General features: G+C 43.8%; 1 protein-coding gene across 3 annotated transcripts in view; it reads left to right on the top strand.

Moving 5' to 3' along the window:
• The first annotated feature begins 2,178 nt into the window (after positions 1-2,178).
• LOC143301495 (rho GTPase-activating protein 190-like) overlaps positions 2,179-23,681 on the top strand; it is a 75,906-nt gene continuing 54,403 nt past the window's right edge. For all 3 annotated transcript variants that reach the window (XM_076615816.1, XM_076615817.1, XM_076615815.1), the window contains exons 1-10: positions 2,179-2,246; positions 8,279-8,318; positions 9,580-9,723; positions 11,407-11,686; positions 13,238-13,329; positions 15,455-15,772; positions 17,523-17,791; positions 18,385-18,603; positions 21,539-21,832; positions 23,496-23,648. In XM_076615816.1, the coding sequence (XP_076471931.1) occupies positions 9,601-9,723; positions 11,407-11,686; positions 13,238-13,329; positions 15,455-15,772; positions 17,523-17,791; positions 18,385-18,603; positions 21,539-21,832; positions 23,496-23,648 (1,748 nt within the window). In that variant the 5' untranslated portion in view covers positions 2,179-2,246; positions 8,279-8,318; positions 9,580-9,600. The remainder of the gene's footprint in view (positions 2,247-8,278; positions 8,319-9,579; positions 9,724-11,406; positions 11,687-13,237; positions 13,330-15,454; positions 15,773-17,522; positions 17,792-18,384; positions 18,604-21,538; positions 21,833-23,495; positions 23,649-23,681) is intronic.

Here is a 23,681-nt window from a genome sequence, read left to right as displayed (position 1 = left end):
AGAGTGATTATCAGATGCATCGTTCAGACACGTTTCCAAACTGTGGCGGTTGACTGCAGTCATGTCCTCAGTTATCAAAATACTGATCCTGACAGACTGCACACACACATATGCACGCACATACACATTTACATACGTAGGCGCACACACACACACTCACGCACGTACGCAACAAAAATATTTCGAAGCACTGAAGTAAATACGTTTTTGTGCTGAGATCAAGTCAGCCAATGACAAGAACGCAGCAGTAGACTTCATGACCGACTGCACTGAGATGTCGTTTTGATCTGGAATCTATTGCTGTCGCATGAAAGATTCATTCGCATTACATACATGCAGCATTGTAACTGTATTTCTGCACTGCACCGTCGCTCCAGCTGCTTTCTGCCCTCTTTGCAAATGTGTGTGTGTGTGTTTGTCTTTGTATGTGTGTGTGCGCGTCCACGTGTTTGCACAGTCATGAGTGAAAGGGACTCTCTCTCTCTCTCACACACACACACAAACACATAGATATTCAGAAGACGAACTCGGCACGTGATTCTGGCTTTTTCTGTTTGAGGAGGGGCTACGCATTGAAAGGGTTTAGAGGAGATGAGGGCCTGGGAAAGGGAGGGGACCATTGCATTGTTGACAGCACACACACACACACCTGCAGAGGAATTCAGCAAGTAATTTGTTTATTTCTATATGTGCTGGGATCAATGTGTAGTTGTCAGTACACACACACACACACACCCACACAGATTAAAAAAGATACTCGGCACGTGATTCTCGTTCAAATCGACATGAATAGGGGTTAATGCATTGTTCCTTGAGAGAGAGAGAGAGAGAGAAAGAAAACATGAATTCAGCGCATGAATTGTGTTTGATTTGAGTAGAGACCATTGCACTGTTAGCACACACACAACACATACACTCACTCACTCAATGTGCATGTACACACACAGTGAAGGAAGAATATGAAAGAGAAAGAAAACATGAATTCAGCGCATGAATTGTGTTTGATTTGAGTAGAGACCATTGCACTGTTAGCACACACACAACACACATGCTCACTAACTCAACGTGCATGTACACACACACACAGTGAAGGAAGAATATGAACTCAGCACATGATTCTCGTTTATTTCGATATGAGCAGAGACCATTGCCTTCTTGTCAGCACACACACACTGATGCACACACACACACAGTGACTGAAGAGGAAGATGAACTCAACATTTGTGTGCGTGCGCGCCTGTATACACACACACGCTGAGCAAAGAAGATGAACTCAGCACGTGACTCTCGATTATTTTGATATGAGCAGGGGTAATTGTATTGTTGCTTGAGAGAGAGAGAGAGAGAGAGAGAGAGAGAAAGATGGAGACATTGAGAACATGAATTCAGCATGTGAATTTTGTTTGTTTGATGAGTGGGGACCACTGCATTGTTGTCAGCACACACACACGCGCACACACACACTGAATGAAGATGAACTTCATCTTCGTGGTCCCCACTCATCAAACAAAATTCACATGCTGAATTCATGTTCTCTATGTCTCTTTCTCTCTCTGTCTCTCAAGCAACAATACAATAACCCCTGAGTTGAACTCAGAACACACACACACACACTGAACAATGATGAACTCAGCATGTGATTCTTGATTATTTCGATATGAGCAGGGGTTATTGTATTGTTGCTAGAGAGAGAGACAGAGAGAAAGTTTGTGTGGTGGAAGTTTGACTCCAGTCGGCTGTCAGTCATTCGCTGATAAATCCGCACCCCGAAACCTGCTCGGAACCCCGTCATACCCACCCTTCCATCACATCCACGTTTCCTGTAAAACCCTTTTTCGTTCATTCTTTCGCTGTCTTCAATTATTTCATCTTATTTTTCGTTGTCGTTATTTTCAGTTCAACAATCTCTTTCAGATAATGAATCGGTTCTAGGTCCAAGTCGCATGACAAACGTTTATCACAATGACATAATTTCTGTATGTCCATTTTATTGTAGAGACATACATGTCTACACATAAACTTTATATATACCCTTTACAGCCCACAACCACCTCCTGCCCTTTCTTCTGGACTTTGGAACTCAAGACAAGTGGCCTCAGAACTTGGACTTCTCATGGGCTGAGAGAAGTGAATGCGAAACTAACGCGCCCACTTTACGTATCCGTCTTTCAGTTCCTAATTTAGAATGCAAGCTGAGTGGCAGACTGCACAGACTAACATGGCGATTCCTTAACACTCACACTGCAGTAAGTTATTCTTTGACTTCATTCTCTTCCTGACAGTTGTGTGAATTTTTGTGACGAACCGTAAATCTAACTGTTTAGAAATGAAAATGATTACCAAGCGGATCGTTTTGATAATGTGCGTCACAAACAAGCAGAGGGGAGAGTCGAATATCTTGACCAAACTCATTGCTCAGCATCAGAATTAGTTGTGGTCAGGGTCGTGTTCAGAATAATGGATCAATTGTTACTTTCCTCCCAGACTGCTAGTTTTGCTATAGTTACATTTGTAGTGTAACGGTTGATGAGTCAGGGACGTCAGACAAACTGACACGGGTAGGTGAAGCGGGTTGACGTGCCCCTTGGCAGCAGACATCATGAGGATGAGGTTCCGACGAAAGCATCAGTTGAGTTCGCAGCAGTCCTGAGAGGAGTGGTGTTCAACAGTTGCCATCCCACGGAACCACTCAGATGTAAACAGATGATTGCATGGGGTTACGTGTTACTCACTTTGGACGTGATTCATACTGTGTTACATGGGCCCGTGCAGGTGCAGTCGCATGTTGTGTCCGTGATTTATTAACTGCTGTGTGAGACAGCTCAGCATGGCACTGGCATTGATGACAAACTTCGTGTCGGGATGAAATTATTAGTGTGCTGGACAGTGAACGAGAGAAGTTCGTTTTGTTTGAAATACAGTTTCAATATTAGGTCAGTACTTAATCCCTTCCCTCATTTCCTGTTTGCCTAATTTATTTATTTGTTTAGATTGGATATGTTTACCCAACCAACCAAATTTCAATCGTGTTGAAGTTTGATTGAAGAAAGATTTATCATTAATTTATGTCATCAATCATGCCATTGATTTATTATGAGGTGCATGCCTTTTAGTTTTTAAATTAAGACCACATGTAGGTTGGTATATGTGTGATTTAACAAATTATAACTTCTTCTCATGGGACAGATTGTCATCAATTTCAGTTTTTAAAAGGATGCAGTCAAACCTTTTATAATGATAATTTAAAGCACTGATGATAGTTACAACAATACATGACACAAGATAATGTATTTTAAAAGTGATAAACAGTTGCAGACACATGCTTGTGGTTTATTTGTCTGTGCATACATACAAATTACAATGCACACCACATACACAATTTAAGAAGACGCACAAACTAAAAGATTGTTTTTAGTTATAATAAAGTTTGATTGACAGTTGTGCACAAAATGATGTGATACACATGTGCTAACATAGCTGAAGATGTTGAGAGAAAAAAAAGATAACAGATTGAACAAGATTTGAGAGAGAGTGCAGACTTGAGTGCCAGAATGACGAGTTAGTTGACTTTCTATCAGTCTGCTGTTGAAAAACTCAATGCTGTCCTCATAAAAACACAGAACACTTCCTCTGAATGCTCAAATGAGAAATAAAGTTTTCAGTATGTTTGCTTTGGCTGGGTTGGTTGGTTGGTTGTGTTTTTAAAAAAATTTTTTATTATATATTTTATGTTGACATTCTCATTCACTGATCCCACAGTTTTTAGATTTCGTTCTCACAGGGTTGTTGTTTATTTTTGTAATATATGCTTTTCTCTTATATTGTGTTCATGTTTATTTCTGTACGACCTTTTTCTCCTTAACACAGTCTAATTCTGCTACCTGTATGTCTTTCAGTCTGTATGTATCCCTATGTTTGTCTCATCAGCACATGAGCTATGAAATGACATTGATTGAAAGAGTGTGACAGTAAACAGTATCAGTGTCAATGTGTTACCACTAATACCAGTGTACTGTATTAGACCCCATGTTTTCTTTGTTTAATTAATTTAATGTCAGTAACAATCTACAAACTTTGTAACTAACCAAACCTACATGATAACACCATTATGTCTGTATTTCTGCATATATTCAGTATTGTCTATATTATAGACAAATTCACATCCACATATGATAAAGTTCATAGATTGTGACATTGCTTAACCCATTCAATCCAAGGGAGTTTAGTACAGCCTTAGCAGGCTTTACTGCTGTGCTGATGGGGAAAAGCATAGGAAATAAACTGGAATCAACCATTTTTTCCTCCAACTTGAAATGTGTGGATGCAGCTTGAAATACTGTAGAATATAGTGCTCGTAGTTTGCGCATAAAATATAATGTAAAAAAGAGGGGGGGGGGGGGGGGGGGGGGGGGGGGGGGGATATGAGGGTGTGTGTGTGTGGGAGGGAGGGAATCAGGGGAGAGGGCAGAAGGGTAGAGAAGTATGGAGGATCACAGGTAAGAAGAACAGAAGGGATGATGCACACTCTCTCCTCATTCCAGTGACAGAGCCACATGGAGTGGTTTTTATAAAGAGTTTACTATAACCTTACATTAGAATAAGCAGCACACAGCCCAGAATTTAGTAGTTTGCCCTACATTAAGCAACACACATTTCCTGCAAGGCAGTTGGTACAAGGTCCTAAGCAAAACACCTGGAACATACATACACACAAAACCCAAACCCAGGTCAGAAACGTTCTCAAAACATCCTGGACAACACCAATATGAAAGGCTGAAATTTAACAATCATCAGCATTTGTCGTCAGCCAAAACCACATACCACCTTTTGCCACATGTCCAACAGTATGCACTCTTCTCACAAGAGATCTATGTGAGGTAGAACAAGCTTCATTTAGCTTTCCTGCCACCAACAGGGACATACAATACTGTGCACAAAACAGCTCAGCATGGGAAGGGACATAACTCTTGACAATCAAAACGTCTGGATGACTTGCTGATGGAAGTGTTTGTGCAGATTGATCATTTTCAGCACTTTTTTCTTGTGTGGCAAGTTTTGTTTTTGACAATAGCTGGAAAGTCATGTTTTGTTTCTCGATCAGTATTGAACTGATTGTACTAGGATGTATGCTCTGCTTTTGCTCCTGATATTTTAAATGATCATTGTAAACATTGATAGGTGGGCATTACATCAAATATATGATTGAACTTTGCAAACTGTCAGTTTTGAGTATTTGGAAAAAATCATCAAGAAATTACTGCTTTAGAGGTAAAACCTCTCCAGACAGGGAAGGTTGTGCTGACTGCAGTCTTTGCAGTCCTGAAAGGGTTCGTGGAGTGGAGTGGTGACTTAGTGATAACCCATCCCACAAGGAAGCAACTGTGCATGGGTTTGAGTCCCATTTACATAATCAGAATTTTTACTCCCCTTCCCCACTTCACTGATCCTTGAGTGGTGGTCTGGGTGCTAGTCATTCAGACGAGATGATTTGGTTAACCAAGACCCTGTGTGCAGCATGCACTTTGCGCACCTAAAAGAACCCACAGCAACAAAGGGGTTGTCCCTGGCAGAGTTTTGTAGGACAATCCACTTTGGAAATAAATCAAGTCAACCTGCAGACAGAAAATGGAAAATAAAGATGGTGCTGTGCTGTGGTGATTTGCTCTTCCTGGGGGAGAGGAGCCCCAGTTTCACAGAGCAATCTGTTGTGACAAAAAGTATTTCAGTAGAATAGAAAAAAAAAGTACATTACAGTACACTATAGTACAATTCAATACAGCACAATACTACACATTTCAAAGATCTAAAACAAAATGATGGAAATTGAAAATATGTTCCTTGTGTATCATTTCTTGTTTTCTGTAGTTAAAAAAAAAAAAAAAAAATTGTGATCAAATGTTATTTCTGAAGCAGCTTTTTGAAAACATGTCTGGCATAAGCATGTATGTGCTTTGGTTTTTACTTCAGATTTCATTTTGGTGTATTTGTGTGATACTCCATTTTTGATAGTGAGTGCTGGGGTTATTCATTTCTGTTTCAAACTGAACCTTATAGAATTGGAAGAACTGTGAATATAAAAAAAAGTGATGTAAATTTTCAGTAAAGATAGAAAGTATTATATCAGAAGCATATAATATATATATATATATATATGTATATATATATATATATATATATGTATGTATGTATGTATTGGATGGTTGGTTGTGATCATCTGTAAAGAAAATGCATTAAATAAACAAGTTGATCTGTCTCATTAATTTCCTGTCTGAGATACTGGTGAAACCACATAATATATTGATTTAAAAAACAAAACAAAACAAAATTGGATGGTTTACAAATGCAAGTAGTGATAAGCAATCACTCTCTCCCACTGTTGATTATTCATCATTTTTGTTTCAGCTTCATCAAATCGATATCACCTGATCTTCTTTGATCAATAATCTGGAATTTAACATTAGAATACTTGTATCTTGAAAAGGCTTAAAAAGTAAAAAAAAAATTAGGGCTGCTGATTTCTAAGCCACTTTGCTAATTTCAGTGAAAAGTCATCTTTAATGTTGATCAAAGTAAATTATGAATACTGAGGGGTGGTGTGGGGGTGAGGGGGTGGGGGTGTTTGTTTCTCTGTGTGCGTCTGTGTGTGTGTTTTATAACATTATTTGTGCAGTTACAATTATGATAGTTTTTAAAATTATTTTTAAGATTTCAGTTTGAGAAATAATATATAAAAAGATGAATGTCCATATTTGAAAAGTACAAACATATGGCCATTTACAAAAATTATATACTTGAGCGCACACACACATTTCTAATAAATATACATATAATGTATATACATGTATGCATGGCTGTAAACATACCAACAAGCCTACAGATATATGGACATACCACATTCTTACATACATGTATCGTAAGAGTACAGAAAAAACAAAACAATCATATAAGCACTCGCACGGAAAAAAACAAAACAATTATATAAGCACTCGCAAAAACAAAAAAAATACAACTGACAACAGTAAAAACAGATGAAATAAAAAAAAAGAGTAAATAAAAGAAACATAAACACACACACACTCTCTCTCTGTCTCTCACTGTTTCTCTCTCTTTCACACTCACACACACACACACAAAACAACAACAACAACAACAGCAACAACAACACACACACACACAAAAGAAAAAAAAAACAAGAAAAAAAGACCTCAAAGGTTGCAGACTTATTCAAAATAATCAGTTATTATTGAAGATGAATTCATTTATAAAAACAACATAAAAAAAAACCTGGTTATCCCTTCAAAGAATGTGCTGGATTTTCATGTAAGATTCCTTCATAATTGCGAACAGAATATCATCATAATCTCCAATAAAGAAGATGCTCAATCCGAACCCTTCTACAGTATTGCTGTCCTTTCCTATAACTGTTAAAGTTTGAGTTTCTAAGATACTGGTGTATGTGAACCATTTCCTTTTGAATTCTGGCACAGCAGTGGTGTTCTAGAAGACCATAATTTAATGGGTTCAGTTTTTGGTGATTATTAGAATGTTGTCAATTTTAGCCAGAGAGAAAAATAGGTCAACCGTTTTATTGCCTTTTTACTTTAAGGTGTACATGATAATGATGATGGTAATGAAGATTTAAGAAAACAAGTTTTTTAGTGGAAGGAGGCTTTGTAGGAGGTGGGGGAAGATGGAGGTGGGGGCACATTGGAAATGACTTGATGGTATCTGGAAAAAAGTTGCCCAGTCAATCATGTCCCTTTCTTCACCTCCCGGTGCAGTTATGTCTTACGGCAAAAGGAATGGTATAAAACGAGTGACAAGGAAAAAGTGAACACAACTGAAGTGGAGGCCAGTGTCACACACTGAGGCTTTCAGTGTTGTAAGCTTATGTTTTCCCCGGGGAACCTATTTCATGTTCATGGTGTGGACGTGTTCTCTCTCACACACTCAGAGGAAACGCATGTGCCTTGTTTTTAGCTTACTTTTGAGTCAGAGCTAACGGCTTGGTGTGGAGTTATTGCAGTCAAGATCTTTTTCTGTTTCCGCCTTCCATCATGACCTTGAGAGCTTCTTTTTTGTTGTTGTTTTTTTGGTTGAAAATGTTTAATTTAGAGTCCATAAAAAAGGGATTTCAGACATATGTAGGTGATAATGATGTTTGATTTAGAGACCATAGAAAATTATGTCAGAATTCTTTAGGTGATAGAATTCTTTAGGTGATAGTTATGCTTATAAATGCTACTGCTATTATGATGTTTTGCTTGGTTTGTTTCAGAAATGGATCATTCAGTGTTGATGATGCTGGGAACTTAAAAGTGAGTTGAACCACTTTTTTATTTCATTTTATAGTGAACATGACACAGGGATCGCGCTAGACTTTTTCAAAACGCGTGCAGCTTACGCAAAGTTGGCAAAAAAACGCGCAAGTTAGAGTCAGAATTGCGTCAGACCTATGACACTAAATCATAGGTTTACTCACCTATTTTCGCTGCTCACGTCGGCGCTGAAATTCACCGCAAGCCCTGACAATCAGTTCGTTGCACTGGCTCAATGCTGGACCTTCCATTGCAATGCGCAACAGCATGTCCACATGCGCATCTGTCAGTCTTGATCGGTCAGCAGTTTTGATCATATTTTGCCAGCTGAAACCTCTCTCACAAGGAACAGAGCTGACAGGGACTGTCAATGCAATGTTCGCCAGCACAGCAAAATCAGGATATGTTGCGTCATAATCCATGATGACGACTTTGCAGGCTTTCTCGCCACTCTGTTCCAAAACTCGTCAGCTAAGCAGTGTTGTGTGCGTGCGTACTCTGTTAATTGGCTGTAGCTGTTAAGAGTCAGGTAGGCATCTCGCAGTACTCCGCATGCACAGACACTTTGTCTTGTACCGTCTGATTCAGTATCGCAAACCTAGCTGCCAGGTCAGTCCTAAAGTTGAATTGATACGGCTTGGAGTAAAAGTTGTTTTGCGTAAGTGTTACGCGTGAGCGGTGTGAAAATGCGTCAGCGAAAATCAAAATGCGTCAAATACGCGAAAAACATGCGTTAACGCGATCCCTGAATGACAGTTATTTTAATTTTACGTTAGAGATTAATTGACTTTTTGTTTACTCGGCTGTTGACTTCATAGTGTTGCCCTAGTGGGGAGATGTTACAATTTGACATACTACCAGTTTTTATGTGAAACTGACTGAGAAGGTAGATTTTGTATAGGAATTTACATGTTACATTTTTGGTAAATTGTGTTTCAGAATGTGAGATACACGATAACTGTATCGCAAATGTGTCTTGATTTCAGGTGTTTTGTGTATGTGACCATCAGTGTGTGAATGTATGTCAGTATGTGTTTGAAATAGTATATTAGTTTGTGTAATGTGTACATGCTTGTGCGTATCAAGGTTTGGGGGGTGGGGGTGGAGGGGGGGGGCAGTGGTAGGGGGATGGTGGGGCGGAGGGTGGGGGGGGGTGTATGCATATGAAATGGAATGGTTTTGATTGTATGTTTGGAAAGGATAAATCAGTAAGGGTGTGACTTAGAGTGTGAACAGGTGAAAGTCAGGTGTGTCATTCCAGGTGAGGACAGACTGAGGGAGAATGGCCAAGAAGGGGGAGGGACGTGTGTTCAACATCTGTGTCATTGGATTGTCGGGCACGGAACGAGAAAAGGGCCAGTATGGTGTGGGCAAATCCTGTCTGTGCAACCGCTTTGTTCATCAGGTGAGCAGGTGTTTCTCCTCCGGAAGGGGACTTTGACAGGCCTTATTAACCATGATACCTGTTGAAAATGACTTTGGGCATGATTAGGCCTTATTAACCAGTGGTACCTGTTATAAATGACTTTGGGCATTAGGCCTTATTTACTAGTGATACCTGTTGTAAATGATTTTGGGAATTAGGCCTTATTAACCAGTCATGCTTATTATAATAGATGACTGGTAATTTGGCTTTGTTAAGAAGCGGAGCCTGTTAATATAAATGACTTGTAATTTGGCTTTTTCAGCAGGTGTTACCTGGTTTTGTGAAGATATATCGGGCAATGGTGATTTTTATACCCCTTCATTATTCTACAGACAGTTGGACTCTTTGTGTGTGTGTACATGCATGTGTTTGTGTGAGTGTGTGTGTATGTATGCAGGCACGTATACAGGCATGTCTTTAACGATAATGAACTGCGTTATGTCAGTATTGCTGATGGATATTTTGTCCCTTGCCCCAACCCTAGGGGATACAGACAGAGCAGGAGTTGCCTCCTGTAATACGAAGCATATTGTAGTGGTTAAAATGTGGTATTTATTGGTGACTTAGAAATATCTGGTGGCAGTCAGATGAGGAGAGTGTTGAGCATAAGTAGTAAGTAGGAACTTTTCAGATTGCAGACAAATACCACAGTGAACACATTTCTTTGTTTTCAGGTGGCATACAAATACCACAGTGAACACATTTCTTTGTTTTCAGGTGGCAGACAAATACCACAGTGAACACATTTCTTGTTTTCAGGTGGCAAACAAATACCACAGTGAACACATTTCTTTGTTTTCAAGTGGCAGACAAATACCACAGTGAACACATTTCTTTGTTTTCAGGTGGCAGACAAATACCACAGTGAACACATTTCTTTGTTTTCAGGTGGCAGACAAATACCACAGTGAACACATTTCTTTGTTTTCAGGTGGCAGACAAATACCACAGTGAACACATTTCTATGTTTTCAGGTGGCAGACAAATACCACAGTGAACACATTTCTGTGTTTTCAGGTGGCAGATAAATACCACAGTGAACACATTTCTGTGTTTTCAGGTGGCAGACAAATACCACAGTGAACACATTTCTGTGTTTTCAGGTGGCAGACAAATACCACAGTGAACACATTTCTGTGTTTTCAGGTGGCAGACAAATACCACAGTGAACACATTTCTGTGTTTTCAGGTGGCAGACAAATACCACAGTGAACACATTTCTGTGTTTTCAGGTGGCAGACAAATACCACAGTGAACACATTTCTATGTTTTCAGGTGGCAGACAAATACCACAGTGAACACATTTCTTTGTTTTCAGGTGGCAGACAAATACCACAGTGAACACATTTCTGTGTTTTCAGGTGGCAGACAAATACCACAGTGAACACATTTCTGTGTTTTCAGGTGGCAGACAAATACCACAGTGAACACATTTCTGTGTTTTCAGGTGGCAGACAAATACCACAGTGAACACATTTCTGTGTTTTCAGGTGGCAGACAAATACCACAGTGAACACATTTCTGTGTTTTCAGGTGGCAGACAAATACCACAGTGAACACATTTCTTTGTTTTCAGGTGGCAGACAAATACCACAGTGAACACATTTCTTTGTTTTCAGGTGGCAGACAAATACCACAGTGAACACATTTCTTTGTTTTCAGGTGGCAGACAAATACCACAGTGAACACATTTCCGTGCTGAGCCAGAGTGACTTTGCGGGCCGTGTCATCAACAACGATCACTTCCTGTACTGGGGGGACGTGACGAAGACGGATGACGGCAACAACTACACATTCCACATTCTGGAGCAGACAGAGTTCATCGATGACGTGTCCTTCCAGCCCTTCAAGACTGGCCGCACAGAGCCCTACATCAAGCGATGCACCGCCGTGCGTGTGCAGTCCGCAGAGAAACTCATGTACATCTGCAAGGATCAGCTGGGTACGTGTTGTCTTTCTGTATCAGAACTGACCTACAACAGTGGTAGAGATCATTGTCCCAGGCTCAGTCTCCGTCTGTGACTGAAAATAAGTGAAATATATTTTTGTTGGTGTTTTTTTTGTTGTTCCCTCATTACTTCTCATTCACAGTTGACTGAGCTCTGGGTTAAACGAAACACTGTGACCACACAGTTTACTGTCATCCACTTCACTGACTGGTGCAATAGCCATGTGTGGAAAGCATCAGACGTTCACGCTGTGGCTCCTGGGTTCGATCCCGGTATCAGTGCCTGGTGGGTTAAGGGTTGATATTTTTCCAGTGTCCAAAGTCAACATGTGCACTTATGGGAAACTTGTATTTTTGACGGAGTGTTTGTGTGAATGGAAGTTGATGGAAGATATCTATAGGCAGGTAGCTGTGTGTGTGTGTGAAAAGTTATGTTATGAGAAAGAGTGGGGGAGGTTGACGTACAGGCCAATGCAGAAGATATCTGGTTAGAAAAAGAGAGAGATTTGACAACTAAAAGATTAATTTAATGAATCAGGCCACATGCCCATGATTCATTTGGGGAACAAATGTCATTTTCTCAACAAACATAAATTTTTCATAACTATGTACTGTGTATGAATTTATGGCAAATAACTCAAGAATCTATATTAGTATTTTAATTTTTAAAAATTTTACAGTCAACCTGTAATCACTTTTCACAAGGTGACATTCATCTTTTTTGCACATTCTTTTAAGTTTTATTCAAACCATCAGTGAGTTCCTGATGTCAAAAGGTTTGTGGAAAAAACATGCAATTTTTTTTTTATTGTCCCTGCATTTTTTCCATTTTATCAACTTCATAAACTGGGATCACTCAGTGTAGTGTGGTGTGTTTTTCATCTTCTCTGGTCTGATCAGGTCATATTTATGGCTTCTGAAACACATACATATCTTTCATCCTCTTGATCGTTAGGACGGATAGGGTAGTCATTCAACATTCAACAGTCATGAGAGTGAGTGTGTGTGTGCACAAGCTTGTGCAGCAGACAAAGAAGCTGATATGAGAGACCAGATTGTGGTGTGTGCCAGAAATACAAATGGATTGTTCCTGTGAAGTGAACTTCAAGTGAGAGAAAAAATTATGTGTAAAAAAAGAAAAAAAAAAAAGATAAAAAAGGGAGCTGGAAGTTCATGTGAGAGTAAACCGTGCGACGTGCACAAGAAGAAAGATTGCTTCCTAGAACAGAAGTTGATTTTAGAGATAAGTGTGCAGGCAGGACTGCAGAGTGAATGTGATAACACAGTGTGCGGTGTGTGTGTGTGAAGTTGATTTTAGAGATAAGTGTGCAGGCAGGACTGCAGAGTGAATGTGAAAACACAGTGTGCGGTGTGTGTGTGTGAAGTTGATTTTAGAGATAAGTGTGCAGGCAGGACTGCAGAGTGAATGTGATAACACAGTGCGCGGTGTGTGTGTGTGAAGTTGATTTTAGAGATAAGTGTGCAGGCAGGACTGCAGAGTGAATGTGATAACACAGTGTGCGGTGTGTGTGTGTGTATTCACAGGAATGGAGACGGACAGTTCCTATGAACAGAAGCTGATGCCTGAGGGACGCATGGCTGTCGATGGCTTCCTCTGCTGCTTTGACGTCAGCCAGGTAATAAATCAGATCTTCCATGTCCTGAAAGTGTTCAGATACTGTCTTATTCTTGTTTCATTTTCTTGTTTCATGTTGATCATTTGATGTGTCTTGTTCATATTTCATTTTCTTATTTTATGTCAATCATTTACCATGGAGTGTTTGGAATGTTATGGTTGGTACATACCTCTTTGTACAGGAAGACGTATCCATGTGTGTCTGTGTGACATGTGCCCTTGATGTCCTTGGAGAAGTAGATGGAGTTCATGGCCTGCTTTTTACTATTATTTTTTTTCAGTTTGGTTTTTTACCTGCTGTTAGTAATTGAAAACTTTAAATGGCAGTATTAAGTGAACATAACCATGTCAAAAGACTACCACATCCCGCAGCATTAAGTGAACCATAACCATGTCAAAAGACAACCACATCCCTATCAGACTGACTGCCGTCAGGACCACTATATCACAAGCACAGCTAGTCCGTACACAGATCTCCTTGTAAAGGACTACAGGACTACACACCAGTGTGTGTGTGTGTGGCATGTGTGTGTGTTTGTTGTGTGTGTGTGTGGAGTATAGTCAGTACACAGATCTTGTAAAGGACTACACACCAGTGTGTGTGTGTAGTGGATGTGTGTGTATTTGTGTTTGTTGTGTGGGGTGTGTGTTGTGTGTGTGTGGAGTATAGTCAGTACACAGATCTCTTTGTAAAGGACTACAGGACTACACACCAATGTGTGCGTGTGTGGCGGGTATGTGTTTGTTGTGTGTGTGTGTTTGGAGTGTGTGTTGTGTGTGTGTGTGGAGTAGTCAGTACATAGATCTCCTTGTAAAGGACTACAGGACTACACACCAGTGTGTGTGTGTGTGTGGCATGTGTGTGTGTTTGTGTGTTTGTTGTGTGTGTGTGTGGAGTAGTCAGTACACAGATCTCCTTGTGAAGGACTACAGGACTACACACCAGTGTGCGTGTGTTGTGGGTGTGTGTGTTTGTGTGTGTGGAGTAGTCAGTACACAGATCTCTTTGTAAAGGACTACAGGACTACACACCAATGTGTGCGTGTGTGGTGGGTATGTGTGTTTGCTGTGTGTGTGTGTTTGGAGTGTGTGTTGTGTGTGTGTGTGGAGTAGTCAGTACATAGATCTCCTTGTAAAGGACTACAGGACTACACACCAATGTGTGCGTGTGTGTGTTTGGAGTGTGTGTTGTGTGTGTGTGTGGAGTAGTCAGTACATAGATCTTGTAAAGGACTACAGGACTACACACCAGTGTGTGTGTGTGTGTGGCAGGTGTGTGTGTTTGTGTGTTTGTTGTGTGTGTGTGTGGAGTAGTCAGTACACAGATCTCCTTGTGAAGGACTACAGGACTACACACCAGTGTGCGTGTGTTGTGGGTGTGTGTGTTTGTGTGTTTGTTGTGTGAGTGTTTGGAATGTGTGTTGTGTGTGTGTTTGGAGTGTAGTCAGTACATAGATCTTGTGAAGGACTACAGCACTGCACACTAGTGTGTGTGTGTGTTGTGGGTGTGTGTGTGTGGAGTGTTAAGAATGTATAGTCAGTACATAGACCTCTTTGAACAGAACTACACACCAGTGTGTGTGTGCATGTGTGTGTGTATGTATGTGTGGAATGTTAGGAGTGTATGGTGTGTGTCCATCGAGATCGATGATGACCATCATTGTCATCCAGCTGGGGGATGGGGGGAGGGTGGTGGTGGGGTGGAGGGATGCTCATGAAGGAGTGTATAGTCAGTACACAGACCTCCTTGAACAGGACTACACACCAGTGTGTGTGTGTGTTGTGTGTGTGTGAGTGAGAGAGAGAGAGTGTGTGTGTGGTGTTTTAGGAATTTATAGTCAGTACACAGACCTCCTTGTACAGGACTCACACCAGTTTGTATGTGTGCGTGTGTGTGTCTGTGTGTGTGTGTGTGGAGTGTTAGGAATATATAGTAAGTACACGGACCTTGAACAGGACTACCCGCCTGTGTGCATGTATGTAAGTGTGTGTGTGTGTGTGTGTGTGTGGAGTGTTAGGAGTGAATATCCAGTACACAGACCTCCTTGAACATGACAAAACACATCTGTGTGTGTGTGTGTGTGTGTGTGTGTGCGTGTGTGTGTATGTGTTTCTGTGCGCACCAGGTCCCCCAGCGGTCGACGGAGAAGCAGCTGGAGTTTGTGTCGTCCCTGCTGTCGGCGGCCATGAAGACGAAGAAGCCGGTGGTGGTGGTGTCCACCAAGCAGGACGAGGCCGACGAGCAGATCGTGCGTGACCTGGAGCGGCTGCTGGGTCGGCGGGAGTTCAAGGGCACGGTGCAGTGGGTGGAGACGTCGGCGCACGACAACGTCAACATCGAAGTGGCCTTCATGCTGCTGGCCCACCTCATTGACCGCAGCAAGCCCCGCTTCAAGATCCTCCCCTACCTGGACGCCGCCAAACAGCGACGCGAGATATGTCAGGTGAGTCGGGGCTGCTGGGGTGTGGGGGTTTGAGGGTAGGGGTGGGTATGGGAGGGTGGGGTGACGTCGGCGTGGGGATGGGAGGGTGGGGTGACGTCGGGGTGGGGATGGGAGGGTGGGGTGACGTTGGGGTGGGGATGGGAGGGTGGGGTGACGTTGGCGTGGGGATGGGAGGGTGGGGTGACGTCGGGGTGGGGATTGGAGGGTGGGGTGACGTCGGGGTGGGGATGGGTGGGTGGAGTGACATCGGGGTGGGGACGGGTGGGTGGGGTGACGTCGGGGTGGGGATGGGAGGGTGGGGTGACGTCGGGGTGGGGATGGGAGGGTGGGGTGACGTTGGCGTGGGGATGGGAGGGTGGGGTGACGTCAGGGTGGGGATTGGTGGGGTGACGTCGGGGTGGGGATGGGTGGGTGGAGTGACGTTGGGGTGGGGACGGGTGGGTGGAGTGACGTTGGGGTGGGGATTGGAGGGTGGGGTGACGTCGGGGTAGGGATGGGAGGGTGGGGTGACGTCGGGAGGGTGGGGTGACGTCAGGGTGGGGATGGGAGGGTGGGGTGACGTCGGGAGGATAGGGTGACGTCGGGGTGGGGATGGGAGGGTGGGGTGACGTCGGGATGGGGATGGGAGGGTGGAGTGACGTCGGGGTGGGGATGGGAGGGTGGGGTGACGTCGGGGTGGGGATGGGAGGGTGGGATGATGTCGGGGTGGGGATGGGAGGGTGGGGTGACATCGGGGTGGGGATGGGAGGGTGGGAGGGTGGGGTGACGTCGGGGTGGGGATGGGAGGGTGGGATGATGTCGGGGTGGGGATGGGAGGGTGGGGTGACATCGGGGTGGGGATGGGGGGATGGGAGGGTGGGGTGACGTCAGGGTGGGGATGGGAGGGTGGGGTGACGTCAGGGTGGGGATGGGAGGGTGGAGTGACGTCGGGGTGGGGATTGGAGGGTGGGGTGACGTCGGGGTGGGGATGGGAGGGTGGAGTGACGTCGGGGGGGGGGGAATGGGGGGGTGGGGTGACGTCGGGGGTGGGGGAATGGGGGGGTGGGGTGACGTCGGGGTGGGGATGGGAGGGTGGAGTGACGTCGGGGTGGGGATGGGAGGGTGGGGTGAGAGTGGATATGATGGCTGTAAAAGGGTATGGACCTTAATCTTGGTGGGGATGCCGGGGGTCTTTTAGTATAAATAGCATCCCCGCCTTTTGGAAAATCTTCCTTCACTGTTGTCTCCCTTCTCTGTCTTCCTAGTCAATTCCCCCCCTTTTTTTCCCAAGCAAGCCTTGACACTTTTTTCTCTTTTCTGCAGTCTATGATGTACTAACTGTGCTGTTTTGCTCTGGTGATTAGGTAGTGAAATTGTAAACACTGGGATGGGCTACTAGCTGTTCATTCTGCAGTGTTATTTGCCAATATGGCATTTTTATGAATTTTTTGTTTGGCTTTGAAATATTTTTTTTTTCCTTTTTGTAATGATTTTTTGATACCTGGCGATGATAAATTAAGCGGAATGGTGGGCGTCCGTAGCATGGCCTAATCTTATTTGACATAAGGAGCTAAATGGTTAGGATAATTGTGTCATGAACTGTGATTTGGCTGTATCTTATATGTTGTTTTTTTGTGTGAATGTGCTAGTTTTGTGTTGACGTGGTTGGCATTTGTATGGTTTGACAGTCCTGATATGGCCCTGTGCGGTCGGCTGGACAATTAACAGTTACGGGACCTTAAACCTTTTTTTTTTTAACTGACGTGTTCAGGTGGCAACGGAGGCGTACCGCCACCTGCTGAGGAGCAGCATCAACGACCCCCGCACGGTATGGAACAGTGCGCGGCGCCGCCTGCAGGCGGAGCAGGACTTCACGCACTACCTGGACCTGTTCGGCACGGAGCAGGCCCGCAACGAGTTCCGCAGGCACATCAGGCATTTGCGTGAGGAGCAGGTCCGTCTCCGAGAGCACCACTACCTGCAGCAGCTGCCTCGCCTGCTGAAGCACTACCTGCCCACGGTGGACACTGTCTCTGAAAAGTAGGCTGGTTTTTGCTTGTTTTTGCTTCTTTGATGTTTTTTTTTTGTGTGTTTTCTGTTTATCTTGAAAAATGGGTAGTGGGTTCAAAAAGTATGGTTGTTTTGCTTGCTGCTTCTTTGATGTTTTGTTTGTGGGTTGTTTTATCTTGAAAAAATGTGTTGTGGGTTCCTTGTTTTGTGTCTTTTCATTGAAGGTGGTTGTTTGATCTGTGGAGTTGATGACAGTTGTATGTTTTTTTTTGTTTTTTTTTGCATAGTGCCATTTTGTGTGTGTGTGTGTGTGTGTGTGTGTGTGTGTGTGTGCATGAAGTGGTGGGTGCTTTTTGTATGCGTGTGTGTGTGTGTGTTTGTGTGTGTGTGTGTTAGAACACTTTATTTTATTTTATAGAAAACATTCTTAGTAAAGATGGCAGTACATATAGGGGCGAGAGAAAAAGGGTGTGTGTGAATACATAAATTGCATTGTGGTTTGGGGGATGGGCAAGGGAGAACACAATGCTGAATAATCAAAGCATTCATGTACAAGCGGAAGTCAAGTTACATTGTAATGAGCTGATGTAACTGTGTTGCGTTTGTCGCTGTCGCTGTCGCAGGGGTTGGCAGACAATCCAGCGGTGCATGCAGACCCACCCGGACTTCCCGAACCACTTTGTGGAGGTGTGCCCGGCCGGGGAGAGCTGGAAGCAGACGGAGGACTTCCTGGACAACAAGGACGAGAAGCGCATCCCCCTGGACCTGCTCAACTCTGCCGAGGCCGAGAGCTGCTTCCGCACTCACCTCCAGCAGCTACAGGCCCAGCAGAGGAAGAAAGAGTAAGGGGGGACAAGTCAGCAGAGTTGGGGGAGGTGGTGGGGGGGGGAGTATGTAGAGTCAAGGGGGGACAAGTCTGAAGTCTAGAGTCAGGGGGGACAAGTCTGTAGAGTCAGGGGGGGACAAGTCTGTAGAATCAGGGGGGATAAGTCTGTAGAGTCAAGGGGGGACAAATCTGTAGAGTAAGGGGGGGACAAATCTGTGGAGTCAGGGGGGACAAGTCTGTAGAGTCAGGGGGGACAAGTCTGTAGAGTCAGGGGGGACAAGTCTGTAGAGTCAGGGGGGTCAAGTCTGTAGAGTCAGGGGGGACAAGTCTGTAGAGTTGGGGGGGGGGGATAAGTCAGCAGAGTCAGGGGGGATAAGTCAGCAGAGTCGGGGGGGTGGGGGGGTGGGGGTGACAAGTCTGTAGAGTAAGGGGGGGAAGTCTGTAGACTCAAGGGGAGACAGTTCTGTAGAGTAAGGGGGGACAAGTCTGTAGAGTCAGAGGGGACAAGTCTGTAGAGTCAGGGGGGATAAGTCTGAGATAAAATGGGACAAGTCGGGAGAGTACGGTTGGACAAGTCAGTCTGTACGATGTTTTGAAAGAAAGTGTAAGGAGGTTCAAATCGGTCTGTATGATTGGTCAGAGGAAGGTGTAAGGGGGGACAAGTCAGTAGAGTAAGGGGGGACAAGTCAGTATGTACAATTGATTGGAAGAAAGAGTAAGGGGGGACAAGTCAGTATGTACCATTGATTGGAAGAAAGAGTAAGGGGGGACAAGTGGGTATGTATGATTGATTGGAAGAAAGAGTAAGGGGGGACAAGTGGGTATGTATGATTGATTGGAAGAAAGAGTAAGGGGGGACAAGTGGGTATGTATGATTGATTGGAAGAAAGAGTAAGGGGGGACAAGTCAGTATGTATGATTGATTGGAAGAAAGAGTAAGGGGGGACAAGTCAGTATGTATGATTGATTGGAAGAAAGAGTAAGGGGGGACAAGTGGGTATGTATGATTGATTGGAAGAAAGAGTAAGGGGGGACAAGTCAGTATGTATGATTTATTGGAAGAAAGAGTAAGGGGGGACAAGTCAGTATGTACCATTGATTGGAAGAAAGAGTAAGGGGGGGACAAGTCAGTATGTACCATTGATTGGAAGAAAGAGTAAGGGGGGACAAGTGAGTATGTATGATTGATTGGAAGAAAGATAGGGGACAAGTGGGTATGTATGATTTATTGGAAGAAAGAGTAAGGGGGGGACAAGTCAGTATGTATGATTGATTGGAAGAAAGAGTAAGGGGGGACAAGTCAGTATGTACCATTGAATTGGAAGAAAGAGTAAGGGGGACAAGTGGGTATGTACCATTGATTGGAAGAAAGATTAAGGGGGGGGACAAGTCAGTATGTACGATTGATTGGAAGAAAGAGTAAGGGGGGGACAAGTCAGTATGTATGATTGATTGGAAGAAAGAGTAAGGGGGGACAAGTCAGTATGTACGATGGATTGCAAGAAAGAGTGAGGGGGGACAGGTCAGTATGTACGATTGATTGGAAGAAAGAGTAAGGGGGACAAGTCAGTATGTACCATTGATTGGAAGAAAGAGTAAGGGGGACAAGTCAGTATGTACGATGGATTGCAAGAAAGAGTGAGGGGGGACAGGTCAGTATGTACCATTGAATTGGAAGAAAGAGTAAGGGGGGACAAGTGGGTATGTACCATTGAATTGGGAGAAAGAGTAAGAGGGGACAAGTTTGTACGATTGATTGGAAGAAAGAGTAAGGGGGGACAAGTGGGTATGTACGATTGATTGGAAGAAAGAGTAAGGGGGACAAGTCAGTATGTACCATTGAATTGGAAGAAAGAGTAAGGGGGACAAGTGGGTATGTATGATTTATTGGAAGAAAGAGTAAGGGGGACAAGTGGGTATGTATGATTTATTGGAAGAAAGAGTAAGGGGGGACAAGTGGGTATGTATGATTTATTGGAAGAAAGAGTAAGGGGGACAAGTGGGTATGTATGATTTATTGGAAGAAAGAGTAAGGGGGGACAAGTCAGTATGTACCATTGATTGGAAGAAAGAGTAAGGGGGACAAGTCAGTATGTACCATTGATTGGAAGAAAGAGTAAGGGGGACAAGTCAGTATGTACCATTGAATTGGAAGAAAGAGTAAGGGGGACAAGTGGGTATGTACCATTGATTGGAAGAAAGAGTAAGGGGGACAAGTCAGTATGTATGATTTATTGGAAGAAAGAGTAAGGGGGGACAAGTCAGTATGTACCATTGAATTGGAAGAAAGAGTAAGGGGGACAAGTGGGTATGTACCATTGATTGGAAGAAAGAGTAAGGGGGACAAGTCAGTATGTATGATTTATTGGAAGAAAGAGTAAGGGGGGACAAGTGGGTATGTACGATTGATTGGAAGAGTAAGGGGGGACAAGTCAGTATGTACGATTGATTGGAAGAAAGAGTAAGGGGGGACAAGTCATTATGTACGATTTATTGGAAGAAAGATTAAGGGGGGGACAAGTCAGTATGTACGATTTATTGGAAGAAAGATTAAGGGGGGGGACAAGTCAGTATGTACGATTTATTGGAAGAAAGAGTAAGGGGGGACAAGTCAGTATGTACGATTTATTGGAAGAAAGATTAAGGGGGGGGACAAGTCAGTATGTACGATTTATTGGAAGAAAGAGTAAGGGGGGACAAGTCAGTATGATTGACTGATATGGATACATGTGCTTGTCACTACTGAGATCACCCATGCGTATTGGTTGTGCATTTCTTGTAAATTATATTAGTTTGGGAAAATGTAGATATACGCACACGCATACATGCATGCACTCATGCATAGACACACACACACACTCTTACACACACGCACACACACACACACACACACACACTGAGTTTCAGAGAAAAATCCTACACGACACGCTACGTTGTGTGTTTCCACACAGACTGCAGCGACAGTTCAAGAAACTGCTGGAGGAGAACGTGCAGGTGAGCGTGGGTCGGCCGCTGAGCGAGACCTACGTGTTCCTAGTGGGCAAGGAGTGCTTCACGGGGCTGGACGAGGCTGAGCGTCTGGCTGTCTATGAGGAGCACCAGCAGGAGCTCAAGGCCCAGGCCCGGCGCTCCTTCCAGGAGCTCCTCTGGGAGCACTCCGACCTCTTCTGGAAGATGAGCGCCACCCAGCGCCTCACACGCGACGACTTAGGTGCCATCAGCAACGCCTTGCAGCAGGACGACAGGTGGGGAGTGTCTGTGGGGCTGGGGAGTATTGTCTGGATTATATAGGTTTTTGTATTGGCGTTTTGTGTTGGTCTTTATTTTACTTTTTTTGGTATGAAGACATGCATCCGGATGACAGGTCGGAAACTCTGTGGGTTGGGAGTATTTCTGGAGTATCCTGAGTCCTGGATTGGCGTTTTTTGTCTGTGTGTGGTTTGGACACTGGTTGACATTTATCTTGCACCACTCGTTCACAGTGCACCATACACAACCACAACCAGGTTTGTCTGCGGCAGTTCTGTCTTTGGTAGAACCGTTGTCTGGTTGCCAGGAGGCCACACAGCAGAGGATGCCCTGCAGATCTGCCGAGTCACTTCGGTGTTGTTCAGTAGTGTCTGTTCTGACTGACTGACTCGTTTTGTTGCCGTGACTCTGGACTGGTGTGCAGGCACTGTGCGGTGACAAAGCACAAGTAGGGAGGGGGGTGTTTGTGCGTGGGGTGTGACGTGTGAGTGTACATGGATATGTGTGCTGCTGCTTCTTGGTAGTACATTACGCACCTGACTGACAATGATTGATGGTTCATGATATCAGAAAAGTGACACACCTGACTGACGATGATTGATGGTACATGATATCAGAAAAGTGACACACCTGGCTGATGATTGGTGGTTCATGATATCAGAAAAGTGACACACCTGACTGACGATTGATGGTTCATGATATCAGAAAAGCGACACACCTGACTGACGATGATTGATGGTTCATGATATCAGAAAAGTGACACACCTGACTGACGATGATTGGTGGTTCATGATATCAGAAAAGTGACACACCTGACTGATGATTGGTGGTTCATGATATCAGAAAAGCGACACACCTGACTGACGATTGATGGTTCATGATATCAGAAAAGTGACACACCTGACTGACGATTGATGGTTCATGATATCAGAAAAGCGACACACCTGACTGACGATGATTGATGGTTCATGATATCAGAAAAGCGACACACCTGACTGACGATTGATGGTTCATGATATCAGAAAAGTGACACACCTGACTGACGATTGATGGTTCATGATATCAGAAAAGTGACACACCTGACTGACGATTGATGGTTCATGATATCAGAAAAGCGACACACCTGACTGACGATGATTGATGGTACATGATACCAGACAAGTGACACACCTGACTGACGATGATTGATGGTACATGATATCAGAAAAGCGACACACCTCACTGACGATGATTGATGGTACATGATATCAGAAAAGCGACACACCTCACTGACGATGATTGATGGTACATGATATCAGAAAAGCGACACACCTCACTGACGATGATTGATGGTTCATGATATCAGAAAAGCGACACACCTGACTGACGATTGATGGTTCATGATATCAGAAAAGTGACACACCTGACTGATGATTGACAATACATGATATCAGAAAAGTGACACACCTGACTGACGACGATTGATGGTTCATGATAACAGAAAAGCAACACACCTGACTGACGATGATTGACAATACATGATATCAGAAAAGTGACACACTTGACTGACGGTGATTGATGGTAAATGTATCAGAAAAGTGACCCACCTCACTGATGATGATTGTCAAAACATGACAGTCGTAAACTGCTACACCTTACTGACGATGATTGATGGCACAGGTACCGGCAGTTGGGGAGGATGGAGGAGGAGCGCAAGGTGATGATCCTGAACCATCTGGGCTTCCTGCAGTGCCCCTCCCGTGACCGCTGCTACTACCGCGATGCCTGCATCGACAATCAGCTGCTGCAGCTGCTGTCTCTCTACTCCTCCAGGTCAGGCTGTGCTGCTGCCTCCTCCTTGTGTGA

Source organism: Babylonia areolata, chromosome 27, assembly GCF_041734735.1.
Source record: "Babylonia areolata isolate BAREFJ2019XMU chromosome 27, ASM4173473v1, whole genome shotgun sequence".
NCBI lineage: Eukaryota > Metazoa > Mollusca > Gastropoda > Neogastropoda > Buccinidae > Babylonia > Babylonia areolata.
The sequence above is the reverse complement of the archived record's forward strand: the minus strand, read 5'-3'. Positions and strand labels throughout refer to the sequence as shown.